Raw genomic sequence first — 17953 nt, 5'->3', positions numbered from 1 at the left:
ATATATAAAACATTACTATTGCTCCCTCTCCGTCTTCCGTCTTCCTGTGTCTCCATCTCCCTCCCTCTCCGTCTTCCTGTCTCTCTACCAGCAGCTGATAAGCAGCTTTCCTGTGTCTGAACTCTGCTGTTGTTCTTCTGAAGTAGACAGTTTAAATCAACTCTGACCGTCATGACGATAGAAACACAAAGTTACAGACGTTAAAGTAAAAACATGAAACAAGTAGAAACTCAAAAACTAAATAAGGGGTCCTTTCAGAAGTGTTTTAGAGGGTACTAATAGTCACTGAGGAGGTTCTGGTTTCATAAACGGGGATCAGGAGGTTCTTTAGGAGGTATTAGTGTAAGTCTAGATCTCAACCAAACCCACCACCGCCCTCTAGGACATCAGGAGCTGGATGAGCAGGAACTTCCTGAAGCTAAACGGTAGCAAAACTGAGGCCCTGCTCATCGGCTCCAAAAACACCCTCTCCAAAATCCTAACCACCCCACCCCCAAACATCATGATCGACGGCTTCCCTGCATCCTTCACCAGCCAAGTCAAAAGCCTTGGCGTCATCCTGGACAGCACCCTTTCGTTTGCACCCCACATAAAAAATATCACCCGGACGGCCTTCTTCCATATCTGCAACATTTCTAGACTCCGCCCATCCCTGTCACAATCCAGCACTGAAATCCTGGTTAATGCATTTGTCACATCCCGGATTGACGACTGTAATGCTATCCTCTCTGGCCTCCCCACAAAACTATTCAACAGACTCCAAATCATTCAACTCGGCTGCCCGGATCATCACCCCCATCCTCATCCAACTTCACTGGCTCCCTGTTCAGCACCAGATTGATTACAAAAACCTTCTGCTCACATACAAAGCCCTCAACAACCTCGCCCCCACCTATCTCTCAAACCTCCTCCAGGCATACACCCCCTCCCGCTCCCTGCGCTCATCCTTAGCCGGACTCCTGACTGTCCCCACCTCCCGCCTCAGCACCATGGGAGCCAGGGCTTTTAGCTGCAGGCTCTGGAATTCTCTGCCTCCACACATCAAACAGTCTAATCCCACCTGTTTAACCCTACTCACTCTAACACAACCAACATGTTCTCACAGATCCTCCGTCTCTCCGTCTCGCCACACTCTGTCTCTCCACACTCTGTCCTGCCTGTTTTATCTGTCGGTTTGACTCATTTGTTTTCCGTCTTTGTTTTAGCTGTTTTAACTTTTAAATGCACTGTAAGGCGACCTGGGGTGTCCTGAAAGGCGCCTCTAAATAAAATGTATTATTATTATTATTATTATTATTATTATTATTATTATTATTATTATTATTATTATAATTATCATCCCTCTCCCAGGATGGACAGAAGTGCAATAGATGACGTGTGTACAGGATAAACAACATAAAAAAACATTTATGTGACAGAAATGATGATGTGTTCGCATTTAAAAAAGAAGAATCCATACGTGCATCCAGGTGCATGATGGAAGCAAGAAGTTATTATGACTACAAATCATTATTAGGACTTCATTGCTCTCTGTCCTCATAACTGTGTTTAAATATCAATAAAACGTTCATCTTAAATATCTGAAGCTTGCTGAGTTTCTTCTGATTATTTCTTCATTAGACTCTCTGTCACATTACCGCTGAACATTGAATTATTGCACATATTCTCTTTACTGAGAACCTCTGCATACATCTGACCAATATTATTATTATTATTATTATTATTATTATGTTATTAGAACTATTATAAAGATAAATATAGATAACTATAAATGACCATAGAGAATATATCTACAAATAACTATAAAAACTCTAAATAAATATAAATAAAGAACTATAAATAAAATACTAAATAAATATAAATAACGATAAATAACTATAGATAAATACATAAATATGTATAAATAAATATAAATGAATTTATATTTAATAATACAAAAACCTATATACGTATTCAAGGTTTGTTTTATATCTGAAACTTTAACTCTGTGTAAACTATACACTGATACTGAATAATATGTATTGTATTACTTTATGTGCTTGTTTGAAAGCATCCAGCTCCTCTCCATCCTATATAATTAAAAATAATATATATAATTTGTATATATATATATATATATATATATATAAAAATTATATTATAATATCATCACTATAGTCTATATTGTGCTGATAAGTGTTTTATTAAAAACCACAGACGGGTGGACGGGGTCTCGCGACAGGTCTCGCGACAGTTAATCCAAATCTCAGGTACCTAAACATGAAGGTATCGCACACGCACGCGCCCTGTCTGCCGCCTACCCGTGCCGTGGCTCTGCGCATGCGCAGTGAGCTCCAAACTGTAACAGGCCGAGAGACGGGGCTCGAGCCTCCGCAGCGTAAAACAACCAGCGGAAACAAAACGGAATAAAACACCGACCAACTGCAGGATCCAGCGGCCGGTAACCCACCGAGCCCTGCCGGACATTTAGCGGGATAACAGCCGGAGGAGAGCGGAGGAGAGCGGAGGCAGGCGGGGGTCTGCAGCCCGGGAGCCTGCCTGTCTGGCCGCCTGCACACGGTAAGACAAAGCGGAATAAAGTGGCTGCTTTCAAATACCTGTAAACACTACAGTTTAAAATGAGCATGTATTAAACGGAGTTCTGAATAACAGGAGGTGTTTGGCATCTGAAGACATGGCGGGGTGAAGGTCCAGATGTTGGCCTGTGATGATGCTCCATGTTGTGACAGAAACACTGTCGGTCCCTGAACGTCTCATCCAGGGCTGTGTTCACTGTCAGGAGATAATAAATCTTTATTATAGAAGATCTGTGGACGACATTTGTAGATGTAAATTACACATTTATATAAAGACGACATACAAACATCATACAGAGACATAAAGAGGACATATAAGGAAATTAAGAAGACATACAGAGTCATTAAGGGGACATACCAAGACATTTAGAAGACATACAGAAACATAAAGAGGACACACAAAGAAGGACATACAGGGTATTTAGGTATACAAGTATTTAGAATAAATACAGAGATTTAAAGAGGACAATCTGACATTAAGAGAACATACAGAGACATTTAAAGGACATACAGAGACATTAAAGAGGACACAACGTGAAATTTAGAAGACATACAGAGACGATCAGAGGACATTAAAGGGACATACAGAGACATTTAGAAGACATAAAGAGGACAGACAGACATAAAGAGGACAAAGACATTTAGAGCACATACAGAAACATTTAGAAGACAGAGACATTAAGAGGACAAACATATATTTAGAGGACATTAAGATGACATACAGAGACATTTAGAGGACATAAAGAGACATTAAGATGACATGCAGAGAAATGTTTAAGGACAAACAAACATTTAGAAGACACACATAGACATTTAGAGGACATACCAAGACATAAAGAGGACAGACAGACATATATAGGACAAAGACGTTTAGAGCGCATACAGAGACATTAAGGGGACATTTAGAAGACATAAAGAGGACAAACGGGGACATACAGAGACATTTAGAGGACATTAACACGAAAGACATAGACATTTTGAGGATAAACAGACATACAGAGACATATGGATTTGGAAGACATTAAGGGGACACACAGATATAAAGAGGACAAACAAATACTTTTAGAAGACATACAGAGGACAAACAGAGATATTAAGGGGGACATTTATAAGACATCCAGAGACATAAAGACGATATACAGATACATTTATAAGACATGAAGAGGACAAACCGAGACATTAAGGGGGACATTTAGAAGACAAACAGAGACATTAAGAGGACAAACAGATATTTAGAGGACATTAAGGGGACATACAGAGACATTAAAAAGACCTACAGAGACATTTAGAGGACAAACCGAGAGATTAAGGGGACATACAGACGTAAAGCGGACAAACAAAGACATTAGAGGAAAAATAGAGACATTAAGAATCAAATCAAATGTATTTGTATAGCCCAATATCACAAATTATACATTTGTCTCAGTGTGCTTTACAGACTGTACAGGATACAACACCCTCTGTCTTTAGACCCTCTGTCCTTAGACCCTCTGTCCTTACACCCTCTGACCTTAGACTCTCTGTCCTCAGACCCTCTGTTCTTAGACCCTCTGTCCTTAGACCCTCTGTCCTTAGACTCTCTGTCCTTAGACCCTCTGACCTTAGACTCTCTGTCCTCAGACCCTCTGTCCTCAGACCCTCTGTCCTCAGACCCTCTGTCCTTAGACCCTCTGTCCTTAGACCCTCCGTCCTTAGACCCTCTGTCCTTACACCCTCTGACCTTAGACCCTCTATCCTTAGACCCTCTGTCCTTACACCCTCTGTCCTCAGACCTTCTGTCCTTACACCCTCTGTCCTTAGACTCTGTCCTTAGACTCTGTCCTTAGACCCTCTGTCCTTAGACTCTCTGTCCTTAAACCCTCTGTCCTTAGACCCTCTGTCCTTAGACCCTCTGTCTTTAGACCCTCTGTCCTTAGACCCTCTGTCCTTACACCCTCTGTCTTTAGACTCTCTGTCCTTAGACCCTCTGTCTTTAGACTCTCTGTCCTTAGACCCTCTGTCCTTAGACCCTCTGTCTTTAGACTCTCTGTCCTTAGACCTTTGCATCGCACAAGGAAAAACTTCCTAAAAGAAACCCCATAATTAAAGGGGAAAAATGTAAGAAACCTCAGGGAGAGACTGAGGAGGGATCCCTCTCCCAGGACAGACAGACGTGCAATAGATGTTGTGTGTACAGGATAAACAACATAGTACAAATACAACATTTGACAGAAATGATGTTGTGTTGAAAAAGAGAAAGTTTGGATGAATCCAGGAAAATGTCAAAAAGGCTTCCTGGTGTCCAGCAGGACCAGGGCAGCAGGCGCAGCCACGATTCCTGATCCTGACGTAAACTTTATCAGTGGCAACCTGCCACATGAGACACAGAAACATACATTTACATAAATGCATACAGATAGAGAGGGATAATTTTGAAGACCTACAGAGACACACAGAGACATTTAGAATACAAACAGACATTTAGAAGACATACACAGTTATTGAGAGGACAAACGGAGACATTTAGAGGACACAAACAGACATACAGAGGACATACATAGACATTAAGAAGACATATAGAAACATTTAGAAGACAAACGGACACTTAGAAGACATAAAAGGAACAATTAGAAGACGTGCAGAGACATTTACAATACAAACAGACATTTTGAAGACATTAAGATAACATACAGAGACATTTTGAGGACAAAGATTTAGAGGTTAGGACAAGATAAAGGGGACCATTGAACGACATAGACGAGAGACAAAGAAGTCCATCTGAGGACATAAATAACACTGAAGACAGAGGTTAGGACAACATACAGGAGACAGTTGGACACTGGCGTCCTCTGGAAGTAGTTTCTTTTAAGGCATTTTACTCTTTTTCCTGACAGTTTGGATGTAACGAAGACTGAGAGGAAGACATGATGTCTCCAAAGTGGACCCGTGTCCCTGTCCCGTTGGTCCTGGTCCATGTCCTCGCCCTGTCCCGCTCGGTGTCCGCGGCCCGCTCTGACAGAACCATGGTGTCAGAGGAGTACGTGGGTGCCACGGTGAACGCCACTGTGCTGGACGGACGAGGAAACAGTGTCCACATGATGAGCAGCGACGAAGGGACGTACGGACAGAACTCCCCAAAGGTGGACACGCGAGGTGTCGTCATTGCACCGGCACCGCACCACGGAGGTACGTCTTACTAACGCGATTTTATTAGATTTAAAAAGTACTTTTTTCAATCCTTAAAAAACTGTCAAACAGGAAGCCTTAAGTCTCTCTGAATTACTGCTGTTATTATATTATATGCTGATTATTATAAAACGGACATGTCAAATCAAGCAATCTGATTGGTTCTTAGCCGTGGTATAGTGAGCGTATATCACGGGTAGAATTGTCGTCATTTTTCACAACAAGTCAGTATCCCTCCGCGTCTGAGAGAAAGCTACACCGTTACAGCTGTTAAATGAGTCCGTTAAGAAACAAAGCTTTGCTCTGGAGGAGTGGATCCATCAGTGCCTCCAGAGAAGAAGCCCTAAAAGACCACGAGCAGAGCAGCTGTTAGTGTTGTTGCATAGCAACCACCTCGCACTATGTTCTGTGTAGAAGGCAACGGAGGGACTATTTTATGTTGAACATCATTATTTAATAATAAAAAGTGTGTACTTTTCTTTCATATTGCCACACTTGGTAACCGTTTTACAAAAGCAATAGCTCACTTCAGACCGTGATATATGCTCATTATATTATATTATATATATTATATATACCACGGCCTGTCGTGAGCTATTGCTTAAATAATTTATATATTAATATTATTAATATAATAATAATGAGGTTAATCTGAATAAAGCAGCATGACAATGTGAGATAAACGGAGTCAGCAGAAACTGAGAACTTCCTGACATTTAAAACCTTTAAATAACCTCTAATCCTGAACATCGTCCCCAGCCCGGCTCTGAGGTCTGGACGTCTTAGTTTATTTTATGACGGAAAGTTGTCTTATGTTATGTTTGAGTGGGGACACCCACTTTGTTACTCTTTAATGCAGAGTAGAAGTCAAGTTTGTTGTCGTTTGTCTCTTTGTGGTCATTTTTGCATCTCTTTCAGTTGTCTGTCTGTCCTGTATCTTGGTGTTGTTTTGGTGGATGTAGATATTGTGAATGTAGTAGTGAGACACAGTGGCAGCAGTATATTTAGTATATGTAGTGTATATAGTAGTACATGTAGTAAGATATGCAGTACTGAGACACTGCGGCGGTGTTGAAGGTCGGGGCGTCTCTGCTCTGAAGTGTCAGATTACAGAAGGACACTGCAGCAGCAGCTGTGCAGCATCTGAGCTTTAATATCTATTATAACTGATCAAACACATAAACACACAATTATATCAATAAATAAAAAAGACTCAATAAAATCTAAACAGATTTAAGGCTTTTACACAGCAGGGGCGTGACAAATAAAATAAATTCTCACCTGCAATATTTTGGATTCAAAACTTTTCATACCGGCAGCGATTTGAACAGATTCAGCTCGTTCTCTATTTTACTGAGTTTCCTGTTGAAATGCTCAGAGTAGTGAACAGTTAGTGGTTATGTACTTTTATCCTCATCATAACCCTCCATTGTTTCCCCCTGAAATTCAAGGTGTTTTTCTTTTTCTTTATTTTTTAATATTCACAACCCCCCCCCCCAAAGCAGTAAACATAGGGGAAACACTGCTCTCGGCTACATGACTATAGTGTACATTTAGACCTGACGTCTTTTCAGCAATGCTGGATGTTCCTATACACTTACTGCAATTTAGTGCCATCTTACATCCGGGGTTTTAAAGAAATAAAAACTATTAAATATAATTGTTTTTAAAAGGTATACAGGTACGTCTTATGGGCTACTCCTATAAAAGTAAGTAATTTAACTGATCGAACTGTGATGAGGTGGTGGTGATAGCCTAGTGCAGTGGTTCCCAAATGGTGTGCCGTGAGACAAATCCCGGTGTGCCGTGGGATTTTGAAACAATTAGGCCTATTGCATTTAACTGTACACAAGGTTATGAATTTTTTTTTAATTACTTCAGTGTTTCCCCTAGGTTTACTGCTCTGCGGGATGCTGCCTGGGCTGGATCAGATCTGTGCGTGGCGCAGATTTTTTAAGTTCTCTCCTTACCTTTCCTCAGCTCTGTCTCTGACTGTAAGTGTGTGCGCTCGCGTGGGTTTGGAAGCGGAGCTCCGCCCTTCGCGAAGCAGAGCAGAGGAGAGAATGTAAATACGCAAAACAACTGAAACGTGTAAATAAATTAGATACATGACATAAGCGTTTAGTTTATTTAATAAAAGAGCACCTGTTCAATGTGAAAAATGAGTTGTGAATATATTAAAAAACTAAACAAAAAAACGTCTTGAATTTCAGGGGGGGAGGGGTGGGTGGGCATTGCGCAGGGAAGCACTGTACTTTATTGGTACTTTGTCCTACACACTTAGAATAAATACAATATAGAAACAATAGGTCTTATATGCTTCGTTTTAGCCATTTGCGCATGGTGGGAAATATTAGAGTGTGATACATCAAAGGCTCTGCTAGTGTGAAGGAGAATAGCTAGTTTACAAGGACTAGGCTAAAAACAAATTCACAGAGTGATAACAGTGATACTATGTGTTATAGAGGGGATTTTGCACGGATATGAATACAGATGTGTCTTTAGATTTTGGCTTGGACATAATGTCAAATGTTGTATTTGTACTATGTTGTTTATCCTGTACACACGACATCTATTGCACGTCTGTCCGTCCTGGGAGAGGGATCCCTCCTCAGTCTCTCCCTGAGGTTTCTAACATTTTTCTCCTTTAATTATGGGGTTTCTTTTAGGAAGTTTTTCCTTGTGCGATGCGAGGGTCTAAGGACAGAGGGTGTAAGGACAGAGGGTGTAAGGACAGAGGGTGTAAGGACAGAGGGTCTGAGGACAGAGGGTGTAAGGACAGGGTGTAAGGACAGAGGGTGTAAGGACAGAGGGTCTAAGGACAGAGGGTGTAAGGACAGAGGGTCTAAGGACAGAGGGTCTGAGGACAGAGGGTCTGAGGACAGAGGGTCTAAGGACAGAGGGTGTAAGGACAGAGGGTGTAAGGACAGAGGGTCTGAGGACAGAGGGTCTGAGGACAGAGGGTCTAAGGACAGAGGGTCTGAGGACAGAGGGTCTGAGGACAGAGGGTCTGAGGACAGAGGGTCTGAGGACAGAGGGTCTAAGGACAGAGGGTCTAAGGTCAGAGGGTGTCGTATCCTGTACAGTCTGTAAAAACTGAGACAAATGTGTAATTTGTGATATTGGGCCATATAAATAAATTTGATTTGATTTGGTGTGCCTTGGCCATAGAAAGTTTGGGAACCACTGGTCTGGTGGTTCCACCTTCCAAACCAGAAGGTCGTGAGTTCAATACTAGGGCTGCCACCATTGTACCCGAGCAAGGTACTTAACCCCCAGAGAGACTGTCCCTGTAGTTAGTTCACTGTAAGTCGCTCTGGATAAGAGCGTCCGCTAAATGACCTGTAATGTAATGTAATGATGATGTGTTCAAATTATATATTAATTAATATTCAGACTGGTCGAGTTACTGGAGGAATCATTTCAACCCTAGAGAGAAAACATAATTAAAATAGAAACTATTTGTTATGTTTAAAAACAGCAGAGGTCCCTTTAACATGTCAGTAACTATGGTAACGGTGTGTGTCTCCCCAGTGGTGGACCGGCAGGGCTGCGACCCCGGCACGCGCTTCCTGGTCCCTCCTCGGAGCGTTCACTGGGTGGCGCTGCTGCAGAGAGGAAACTGCACCTTTAAGGAGAAGATCCTGAAGGCCACCGCCTACAACGCCACCGCCGTGCTCATCTACAACAACTCCACCGACAAGACAGTGAAGATGGGACACGAAGGTCATAACAGCTGATTAATGCTAATTAAAGATGATTAACGTGGTCGCTAACAGCTGCTAAATGCTAAGCTATGGTCACCAGCTAGTAGATAGTGTACAGTGTACCTGAGCAGGAATACTCCACTCTCAGGATTGTACACTAAATATGAAGCTGGCTAGCTTAGCTTAGCATAAAGACGATACTGGGGAACGTATATTAGCTTAGCATAAAGACAGGAAACAGGAAGACAGCTAGGTTAGCTTAGTATAACTACTGGAAACAGTGAGAAACAGCTAGTTTAGCTTAGCATAAAGAATGAGAAACAGCTAACCTGGAGAGAAGGAGCACAAAGGTGTGTGTGTGTGTGTGTGTGTGTGTGTGTGTGTGTGTGTGTGTGTGTCTCGATGTCGAGCTCTAATTAAAGATGATTAACATGGTCGCTAACAGCTGCTAAATGCTAAGCTATGGTCACCAGCTAGTAGGTAGTGTACAGTGTACCTGAGCAGGAATACTCCACTCTCAGGATTGTACACTAAATATGAAGCTGGCTAGCTTAGCTTAGCATAAAGACGATATTGGGGAACGTATATTAGCTTAGCATAAAGACAGGAAACAGGAAGACAGCTAGGTTAGCTTAGTATAACTACTGGAAACAGTGAGAAACAGCTAGTTTAGCTTAGCATAAAGAATGGGAAACAGCTAACCTGGAGAGAAGGAGCACAAAGGTGTGTGTGTGTGTGTGTGTGTGTGTGTGTGTGTGTGTGTGTGTGTGTGTGTGTGTGTGTGTGTGTGTGTGTGTGTGTGTGTCTCTCGATGTCGAGCTCTAAATATAGCTATAAAAGACGGGAACGTGTCATTAATTGATGAGGTCACTGTGACCTTACACTGTGTGTGTGTGTGTGTGTGTGTGTGTGTGTGTGTGTGTGTGTGTGTGTGTGTGTTTGTGTGTGCGTGTGCGTGTCCTGGTGCTGAATGTCAGAGAGCAGAAAATAAATTAATGAATAATAACAAAATGCAGCTCAAAACAGAAAACAGTCTGAACTCTGAATATGATAATACATAATAAAACAGAAGAGACGTGTAAGTGAAATGAGAAAGAATATCAGTTTTTACTTTCAAACTGGAGTATGTTCTCCTCATGGCAGACAATATGGACTGTTGCATCATGGGAACTGTAGTTTGCATAGGGATGGGGATCGAGAACTTGTTCCTAGTTGTCCGACCATGCCTCCGTATCAATTTCTCATATCGATGATTTGTGACAGTTGCACATGAACAATGACGTAACAGCAGACGCACGCTGTATCAAGTCTCATGTTGTTTGGGACCGGAGAGAGAAAAAATGCTCAAAAACACGGCAACAATAAGCCTGAGGAGATGCAGCCTGTTCTTCTGATAATGCTGCATTTTAAACAATAAATCCATATTGAAATGGTTAGGAGGAGAGCTATTTAGCGTTAACTTTTAGCTGTTAGCAGCCCTAACGGCTAACGCTAATGGAGGTTACACTGAGTTACATTATGATGCGTTCAGGCTCTACTCAGTAAAAATGTGTACTGGTTGAAGGTAAATTATAACGTTATCATGATGTGTTCAAATGTAATCTTGTAAAATGTCTTTGGTGAGAAACTTAAATAAATCCAGTTGTTTGGAGATGTTTTCACATTAATATAAAATAGATATTAGATTAATTATAAACTGTTTAACTTCCTAACACAAGCTCTAAGCAGCTGATAATACATCATTAAAATTACTGATGCCAAAACAAATATTTACATAAAAAATATTTTTTTTCCTGATCATTTGAATTGTGTGTTTTTATGCAAATAACCACTAAAGATGACAATAGGGAAACTATAAACTAAACAGCCCTGCTTGTATGTCCCCTATTCCACCCTAACTGCTGGACAGTGTAGTACTGGTCCTGGTTCTGGTCCTGAATGTCCTGGTCTGGTTCTGTCTGCAGGTACCGGGGACACTGTAGCGGTGATGATCACAGAGACGTACGGTAAAGAGATCCAGGCTCACCTGGAGAGGAACCTGACGGTTCTGGTCTCTGTGTTCGTGGGTCAACGTGGTCCCACCAAGAACATCAACCGAGGCTCGCTGGTCTTTGTCTCCATCTCCTTCATCGTCCTCATGATCATCTCGTCGGCGTGGCTCATCTTCTACTTCATCCAGAAGATCCGCTACACCAGCGCCCGCGACCGCAGCCAGGTGAAAGTCCAACGCACCATTAACAGGCTAACACACAGCTAACACGCTAACATGATAACATACAGAGTCTGAGCACCTTGCTAGCTGAGTGGCTATGTAAGTTTAACATTGCGGTTTCAATTCCTTCCTTAGAGCCTTTGTTGCAAGTCACCCCCCCCCCCCCCCCCATTTCTAGTGTCCAAAAATGTATCTTAAATACAAATAAGGAGACTAATAATATACTAATAATGTGTCCTCCCCCTGTGTCTCTCAGCGGCGTCTTGGTGATGCAGCGAAGAAAGCCATCGGGAAGTTGACCACAAGGACAGTGAGGAAAGGAGACAAGGTAAGTACGTCTGGCACAGGTAGGATACATAGTGGACAGTAGGGCACATGTTGGACAGCAGGTGGACAACAGGACACACGGTGACAGCAGGACACATGGTGGACAGTAGGTGGACAATATGACACATGGTGGACAGTAGGTGGACAATATGACACATGGTGGACAGCAGGTGGACAATATGACACATGGTGGACAGTAGGTGGACAGCAGGTGGACAATATGACACATGGTGGACAGTAGGTGGACAGCAGGTGGACAGTAGGACACATGGTGGACAGCAGATGGACAATATGACACATGGTGGACAGCAGGTGGACAATATGACACATGGTGGACAGTAGGTGGACAGCAGGTGGACAGTAGGACACATGGTGGACAGCAGGTGGACAATATGACACATGGTGGACAGCAGGTGGACAGTAGGACACATGGTGGACAGTAGGTGGACAGTAGGACACATGGTGGACAGCAGATGGACAATATGACACATGGTGGACAGCAGGTGGACAATATGACACATGGTGGACAGCAGGTGGACAATATGACACATGGTGGACAGCAGGTGGACAATATGACACATGGTGGACAATATGACACATGGTGGACAGCAGGTGGACAATATGACACATGGTGGACATGGTGGACAGCAGGTGGACAGTATGACACATGGTGGACAGCAGGTGGACAATATGACACATGGTGAACAGCAGGTGGACAATATGACACATGGTGGACAGGAGGTGGACAATATGACACATGGTGGACAGGAGGTGGACAATATGACCCATGGTGGACAGCAGGTGGACAATATGACACATGGTGGACAGGAGGTGGACAATATGACACATGGTGGACAGGAGGTGTACAATATGACACATGGTGGACAATATGACACATGGTGGACAGCAGGTGGACAATATGACACATGGTGGACAGCAGGTGGACAATATGACACATGGTGGACAGCAGGTGGACAATATGACACATGGTGGACAGGAGGTGGACAATATGACACATGGTGGACAGGAGGTGTACAATATGACACATGGTGGACAGCAGGTGGACAATATGACACATGGTGGACAGGAGGTGGACAATATGACACATGGTGGACAGCAGGTGGACAATATGACACATGGTGGACAGGAGGTGGACAATATGACACATGGTGGACAGCAGGTGGACAATATGACACATGGTGGACAGCAGGTGGACAATATGACACATGGTGGACAGGAGGTGGACAATATGACACATGGTGGACAGTAGGTGGACAATATGACACATGGTGGACAGCAGGTGGACAATATGACACATGGTGGACAGCAGGTGGACAATATGACACATGGTGGACAGTAGGTGGACACATGGTGGACAGCAGGTGGGCAATATGACACATGGTGGACAGCAGCCCTAACCCAAGGAAAGGGTTGAAAGGAATTTCAAAAGACTGCAGGACGCCGTTAATGACAAATGAAAAACAATGACCACAGAGACTAAAACCACGAGCATCCTGCAGCTCCTAGAGGGTTTGAACCTGTTGTTGTCACTTCAACGTGTGTGTGTGTGTGTGCGTGTGCGTGTGCGTGTGCGTGTGCGTGCGTGCGCTGCAGGAAACTGATCCAGATTTTAACCACTGTGCCGTGTGTATTGAAGCGTATCAGCTGAACGATGTGGTCCGTATTCTGCCCTGCAAGTGAGTCTGAAAACACACCCATACCTAATACATTTAATTATACTTTAGTAATACATTTAATTATACAGTTATTTATACTTTAATAATAAAAATAATAATACATTTAATCATACTTTAATAATATATTTAATTCTACATTTATTTATACTATAAGAATACATTTAATTATACTTTAATAATAAATGTATTCATACTTTAATAATACATTTAATCATACTTCAATAATGAATTGAATTATACTTTAATAATACATTTATTTATACTTTAATAATACATTTAATTATACATTTATATATAATTTATTAATACATTCAATTATACTTTAATAATTAATTGAACTATACATTTAATTATACTTTAATGTGTGTGTGTGTGTGTGTGTGTGTGTGTGTGTGTGTGTGTGTGTGTGCGCATAGACATGTCTTCCATAAGGTGTGTGTGGACCCCTGGCTGAACGAGCACTGCACGTGTCCCATGTGTAAACTGAACATCCTGAAGGCTCTGGGCATCACGGTGAGGCTGAAATACACTTTGATGAAAAAACAATCTTTGTTTTTATCTTATATATGTAGTGTGTACATTATATGTATAATATATGAAGATATATCCTTTTACCTGAAGTCTTTAACATGGATGTGCAGATAAAGATAAACCCTAACTGCGGTTGTCCCCTCAGACCAGCCTCCCCTGCGTGGACAGCGTGGTGCTGGACGTGGAGCGTTTGGGCGTCAGTTCGGCCTCCAGCAGCCAGAGGGCGCCGCCCGGAGACAGCAACCCCCCCTCCATTAGCCTGGAACCGCTCAGCCCCGCCCACCCTGAGGCCACGCCCAGGATGCCCTCTGACATCACCATCGCTGTGACCAGTAAGAACGCAGTACCATGAGTTACACAGTGATGTAATATTATGATAAATATTGCTCAGTTTTACTGAGAACACTTTTAAGTCGTATATCTTTGTAAATGTAATATTATGTGAGCGGCTACTTTTTGAACGACTACGCTTAAGGGGAGTTCACTTTATAAATATAAAGAGTTTTAAGCCTTGTACTACCAGATGAATTGTAATTAAATTACTACCATAAATTATTTCATTCAGAGCAAAAAACATTTGAAATAGAAAAGAGGTACAAGGCTGTTGATGATTATTTTATATATATATATATATATTTATATATATATATTTATATATATATATTTATATATATATATATATATATATATATATATATATATATATTTATATATATATATGAAGCTCTATATATATATATATATATATATATATATATACATAGTAACATAGTAACATATTTAATCCAGAATAAGAACGAGGTCTGAGACTGTGTTTCTGTCCCGGCAGGCGGCGGGCACTTCTTTAACAGGAACTCGATGTCTCCTCGCAGCGCGGTCTGTGAGATGGAGCTGCCGGACATCCAGGCTTCGCTCGACCTCTACGACGACAACAAGTCCTGAGGACCGTCGTCACAGTTACAACCCCCCCACCACTGATGGACGAGTGGGTGGCGGGGGTCTGATAACAATAACCTGGACGAACTGTTAAACATAATTTAACCATCAGACTAAACATGGACTGTCTGGATCCGGGTCTCAGTTTAGACCCGTTTGCTCGACACTCATGTTTTTATTTTCACCAAAAGAAGAAAAAACACTTTGGAGGAACCGGAGCTGGTTGTCGGGTTGAATAATCCTGAAAACTGAACCCGAGATCTAACTCCGGCCCAGGAACCAGAACCTGAACTAGGTTCCTCTGGTCAACCTGGAGCTAAGGTTGCTGTTCAATTTATAGAAAAAAGTTCTGGCGTACCTAAAAGCGCTCTTGTGTTCCTGGAAAAGGTCCTGAGTTCTTAAGAAGGTTCCTGGTTTCTAAAAAAGTTCCAGTGCTCCTTAAACGGATCCTGGAACAGTTTCTGAGTCCCTAACAAGGTTCTGCGGTCTGTGGCAAACTTTACAAATTCCTTAAACGGTTCTTGGAAAGGTCCTGAGTTCTTTAAAAGGTTCCCGAAAAAGGTCCTAAGTTGCCTAAAAGGGTTCCTGGAACGGTTTCACCTTGAAGGGTTCTGTTGGGTTCCTGAGCAATTAAAAGGTTCGGAAACATTTCCAAAGTGTTGAAGATATTCATGTGTTCTCAAAAAACTTTTTAGTTCCTACAAAGGTTTTCTGAAACGGTTCCTGAGACTTTAAAAAGGTTCCTGTGTACGTGGAAAATGGGTCAAAAGATTTGTACCTGAGACTATTTTACCTGAACCAAATAGGACCGTAAAGCACCAGAACCAGAACCGACCAAGAGAACCTGAACGCAGAAAAGGTTTCTGTCCATCTAATGATCTGCGTCTGAAGACCTGGATCAGAACTCCTCACTGGCTGAACTTCATCAGACTGGACCCGGATCCTCTGTAGAAACAGTGTTAACTCCCCTGTAGCAAAAGAACTTTAGCTTTAAAGGAAAAGTCCAACATTTCAGAAAATCCTCCTGTTCTCTGTTTCATTAACATTTGGAGTTCCTCAGGGAGGCGTCCCGGGTCCTCGGCTCTTCTTATTAAACTTCTCTGGGTTTAAAGAGACACTTCAACATGTGTAACGCTGTGTTCGCACCAAGCGCAAAACAATTTTCTCCTTGCACAAGTTTGAACCGTTGGATCATTTGTGTTTATTTATTGAATTAATCTGGTTTACTACAGCGGTATGAACTCAGAATAAACACATTGAGCTGTGATTTCCTTGCAATAAAGGAATGAAAAAATAATGCAGAAATAACTCCATCATGATGCTGGTTTTTAAAATGTCTGAGTTCATGCTTTGTCAGGTCTGTCCGCAAGACGACAACCAAACTACTCTTAAAATGCTTGTTTTCTGAATGGAGTTTGGTTGATCAGGGCTATACTAACATTGTAGCTGCTCAGTCATCTAAATGAGGCAATACATTTAAACACACAGATATCTACATACTGTGTAATTTTAAAATGCATTTAAGATGTTTATTATTGATGTCAGGAGCCCACAGACGCTACTGTAATTTTTACCTACATTCAACAACGAAAAATTTCAACTTGCGCGTACATGCAAATTTGGCTTGTTTTTTGCTAATGGTGTCAACACAGCATTACACCCTTTTGTTCTCCAGAGTCAGACAATAAGATGTAGCCTAGCTTAGCACAAATAGTGGAAGCAGGGGGAAACTGTTAGCTTCATCAAATATCTAAAATCAACACATCTGGAGTCCCCAGGTCTGTGAGCCAACAGACGGGGTTACAGCGAAATTCTAACAGTCAGTATAAAATCCTAAAGGTATAAAGTGAGTGTCTACTTGTTAACCCGGTAACAGCTATACCTTATCTGCAGTATTATAGATGTTTGGTGAGCTAATGCTAGCTCCAAGCTAATATTATTCTTATAATATTCATCTGTACAGTAAATTAGCTTGTAGCTCTCACAGCTAACACAATCCGATGGATTCATTGATTAGATTTTTATTATCAGATGAAGAAATAATAAATGTTAAAACTCTTATTTCCAACATGAAAGACAAAACACAAAGAAGCAACAAGACATTCAATGAGAAACTAAACCGAAACACGTCACCACAATGTCAGAGAAGCAGCATTAATTATGACTTCTGTCTCATATTTAGCTTGTGGCTCCATTTGATCTGGAGGCTCTTTACATTGCATGTTGTTAAATCTTTTCAATTAAGTTTTTTGTGAGTCCTGTCTTCCTATTGGCTCACAGAGCTTAGTGAGGCCTGTCTTCCTATTGGCTCACAGACCTTAGTGAGGCCTGTCTTCCTATTGGCTCACTGACCTTAGGACTCGAGCATCTCCTGAAGTGACGGACTGATTCTTTAAAATGTATTCTTCAGCTTCTGAATATAATAATCCGCTCCACTGACGGGGCTCAATATATAAACAGCATTATACGATGTATACCTGATGATATTAGCTGCAGTGACGGAGACGATGTGTGTGAAGCTTTCAGTTCACTTTGTCTCCAACTGCTTTCGCATTAAAGAGTCGATACTTTACCCTGCAGCTGCCTCAATGTATTTATCACACAGTGTTTAATACATGCAGTGGGTATGATACACTTATACACTCATATACTTATACACCTATAAACCTATATACCTATACACTTATACACTTATACAACTATATACTTATACACTTATATACCTATATACTTATACACTTATACTTATACAATTATACACTTATATACCTATACTTATACACTTATACTTATACAATTATA

General features: G+C 41.6%; 1 protein-coding gene across 1 annotated transcript; it reads left to right on the top strand.

The window, feature by feature from the left end:
* The first annotated feature begins 2299 nt into the window (after nt 1-2299).
* Nucleotides 2300-17728, top strand: rnf130 (ring finger protein 130). Its single transcript, XM_029427242.1, has 9 exons — nt 2300-2559; nt 5450-5741; nt 9276-9467; nt 11413-11663; nt 11917-11988; nt 13602-13684; nt 14101-14197; nt 14361-14547; nt 15045-17728. Exons 2-9 carry the CDS (start codon nt 5480-5482, stop codon nt 15155-15157), a joined length of 1257 nt encoding a protein of 418 aa, XP_029283102.1. The 5' UTR covers nt 2300-2559; nt 5450-5479; the 3' UTR covers nt 15158-17728.
* The last annotated feature ends 225 nt before the right edge of the window (nt 17729-17953 follow it).

The sequence above is a fragment of the Cottoperca gobio genome, unplaced genomic scaffold (genome assembly GCF_900634415.1).
Source record: "Cottoperca gobio unplaced genomic scaffold, fCotGob3.1 fCotGob3_302arrow_ctg1, whole genome shotgun sequence".
NCBI lineage: Eukaryota > Metazoa > Chordata > Actinopteri > Perciformes > Bovichtidae > Cottoperca > Cottoperca gobio.
Note: the sequence above shows the minus strand (reverse complement) of the source record. Positions and strands in the feature narration are given on the sequence as shown.

Bases quoted from the DNA above. Each gene is read 5' to 3' on its own strand.
- rnf130 (XM_029427242.1), top strand. From the start codon at position 5,480: ATGATGTCTCCAAAGTGGACCCGTGTCCCTGTCCCGTTGGTCCTGGTC. The intron at 5,742-9,275 runs GTACGTCTTACT...GTGTCTCCCCAG, and splicing joins ACCGGCACCGCACCACGGAG to TGGTGGACCGGCAGGGCTGC. The intron at 13,685-14,100 runs GTGAGTCTGAAA...GTGTGCGCATAG, and splicing joins GTCCGTATTCTGCCCTGCAA to ACATGTCTTCCATAAGGTGT.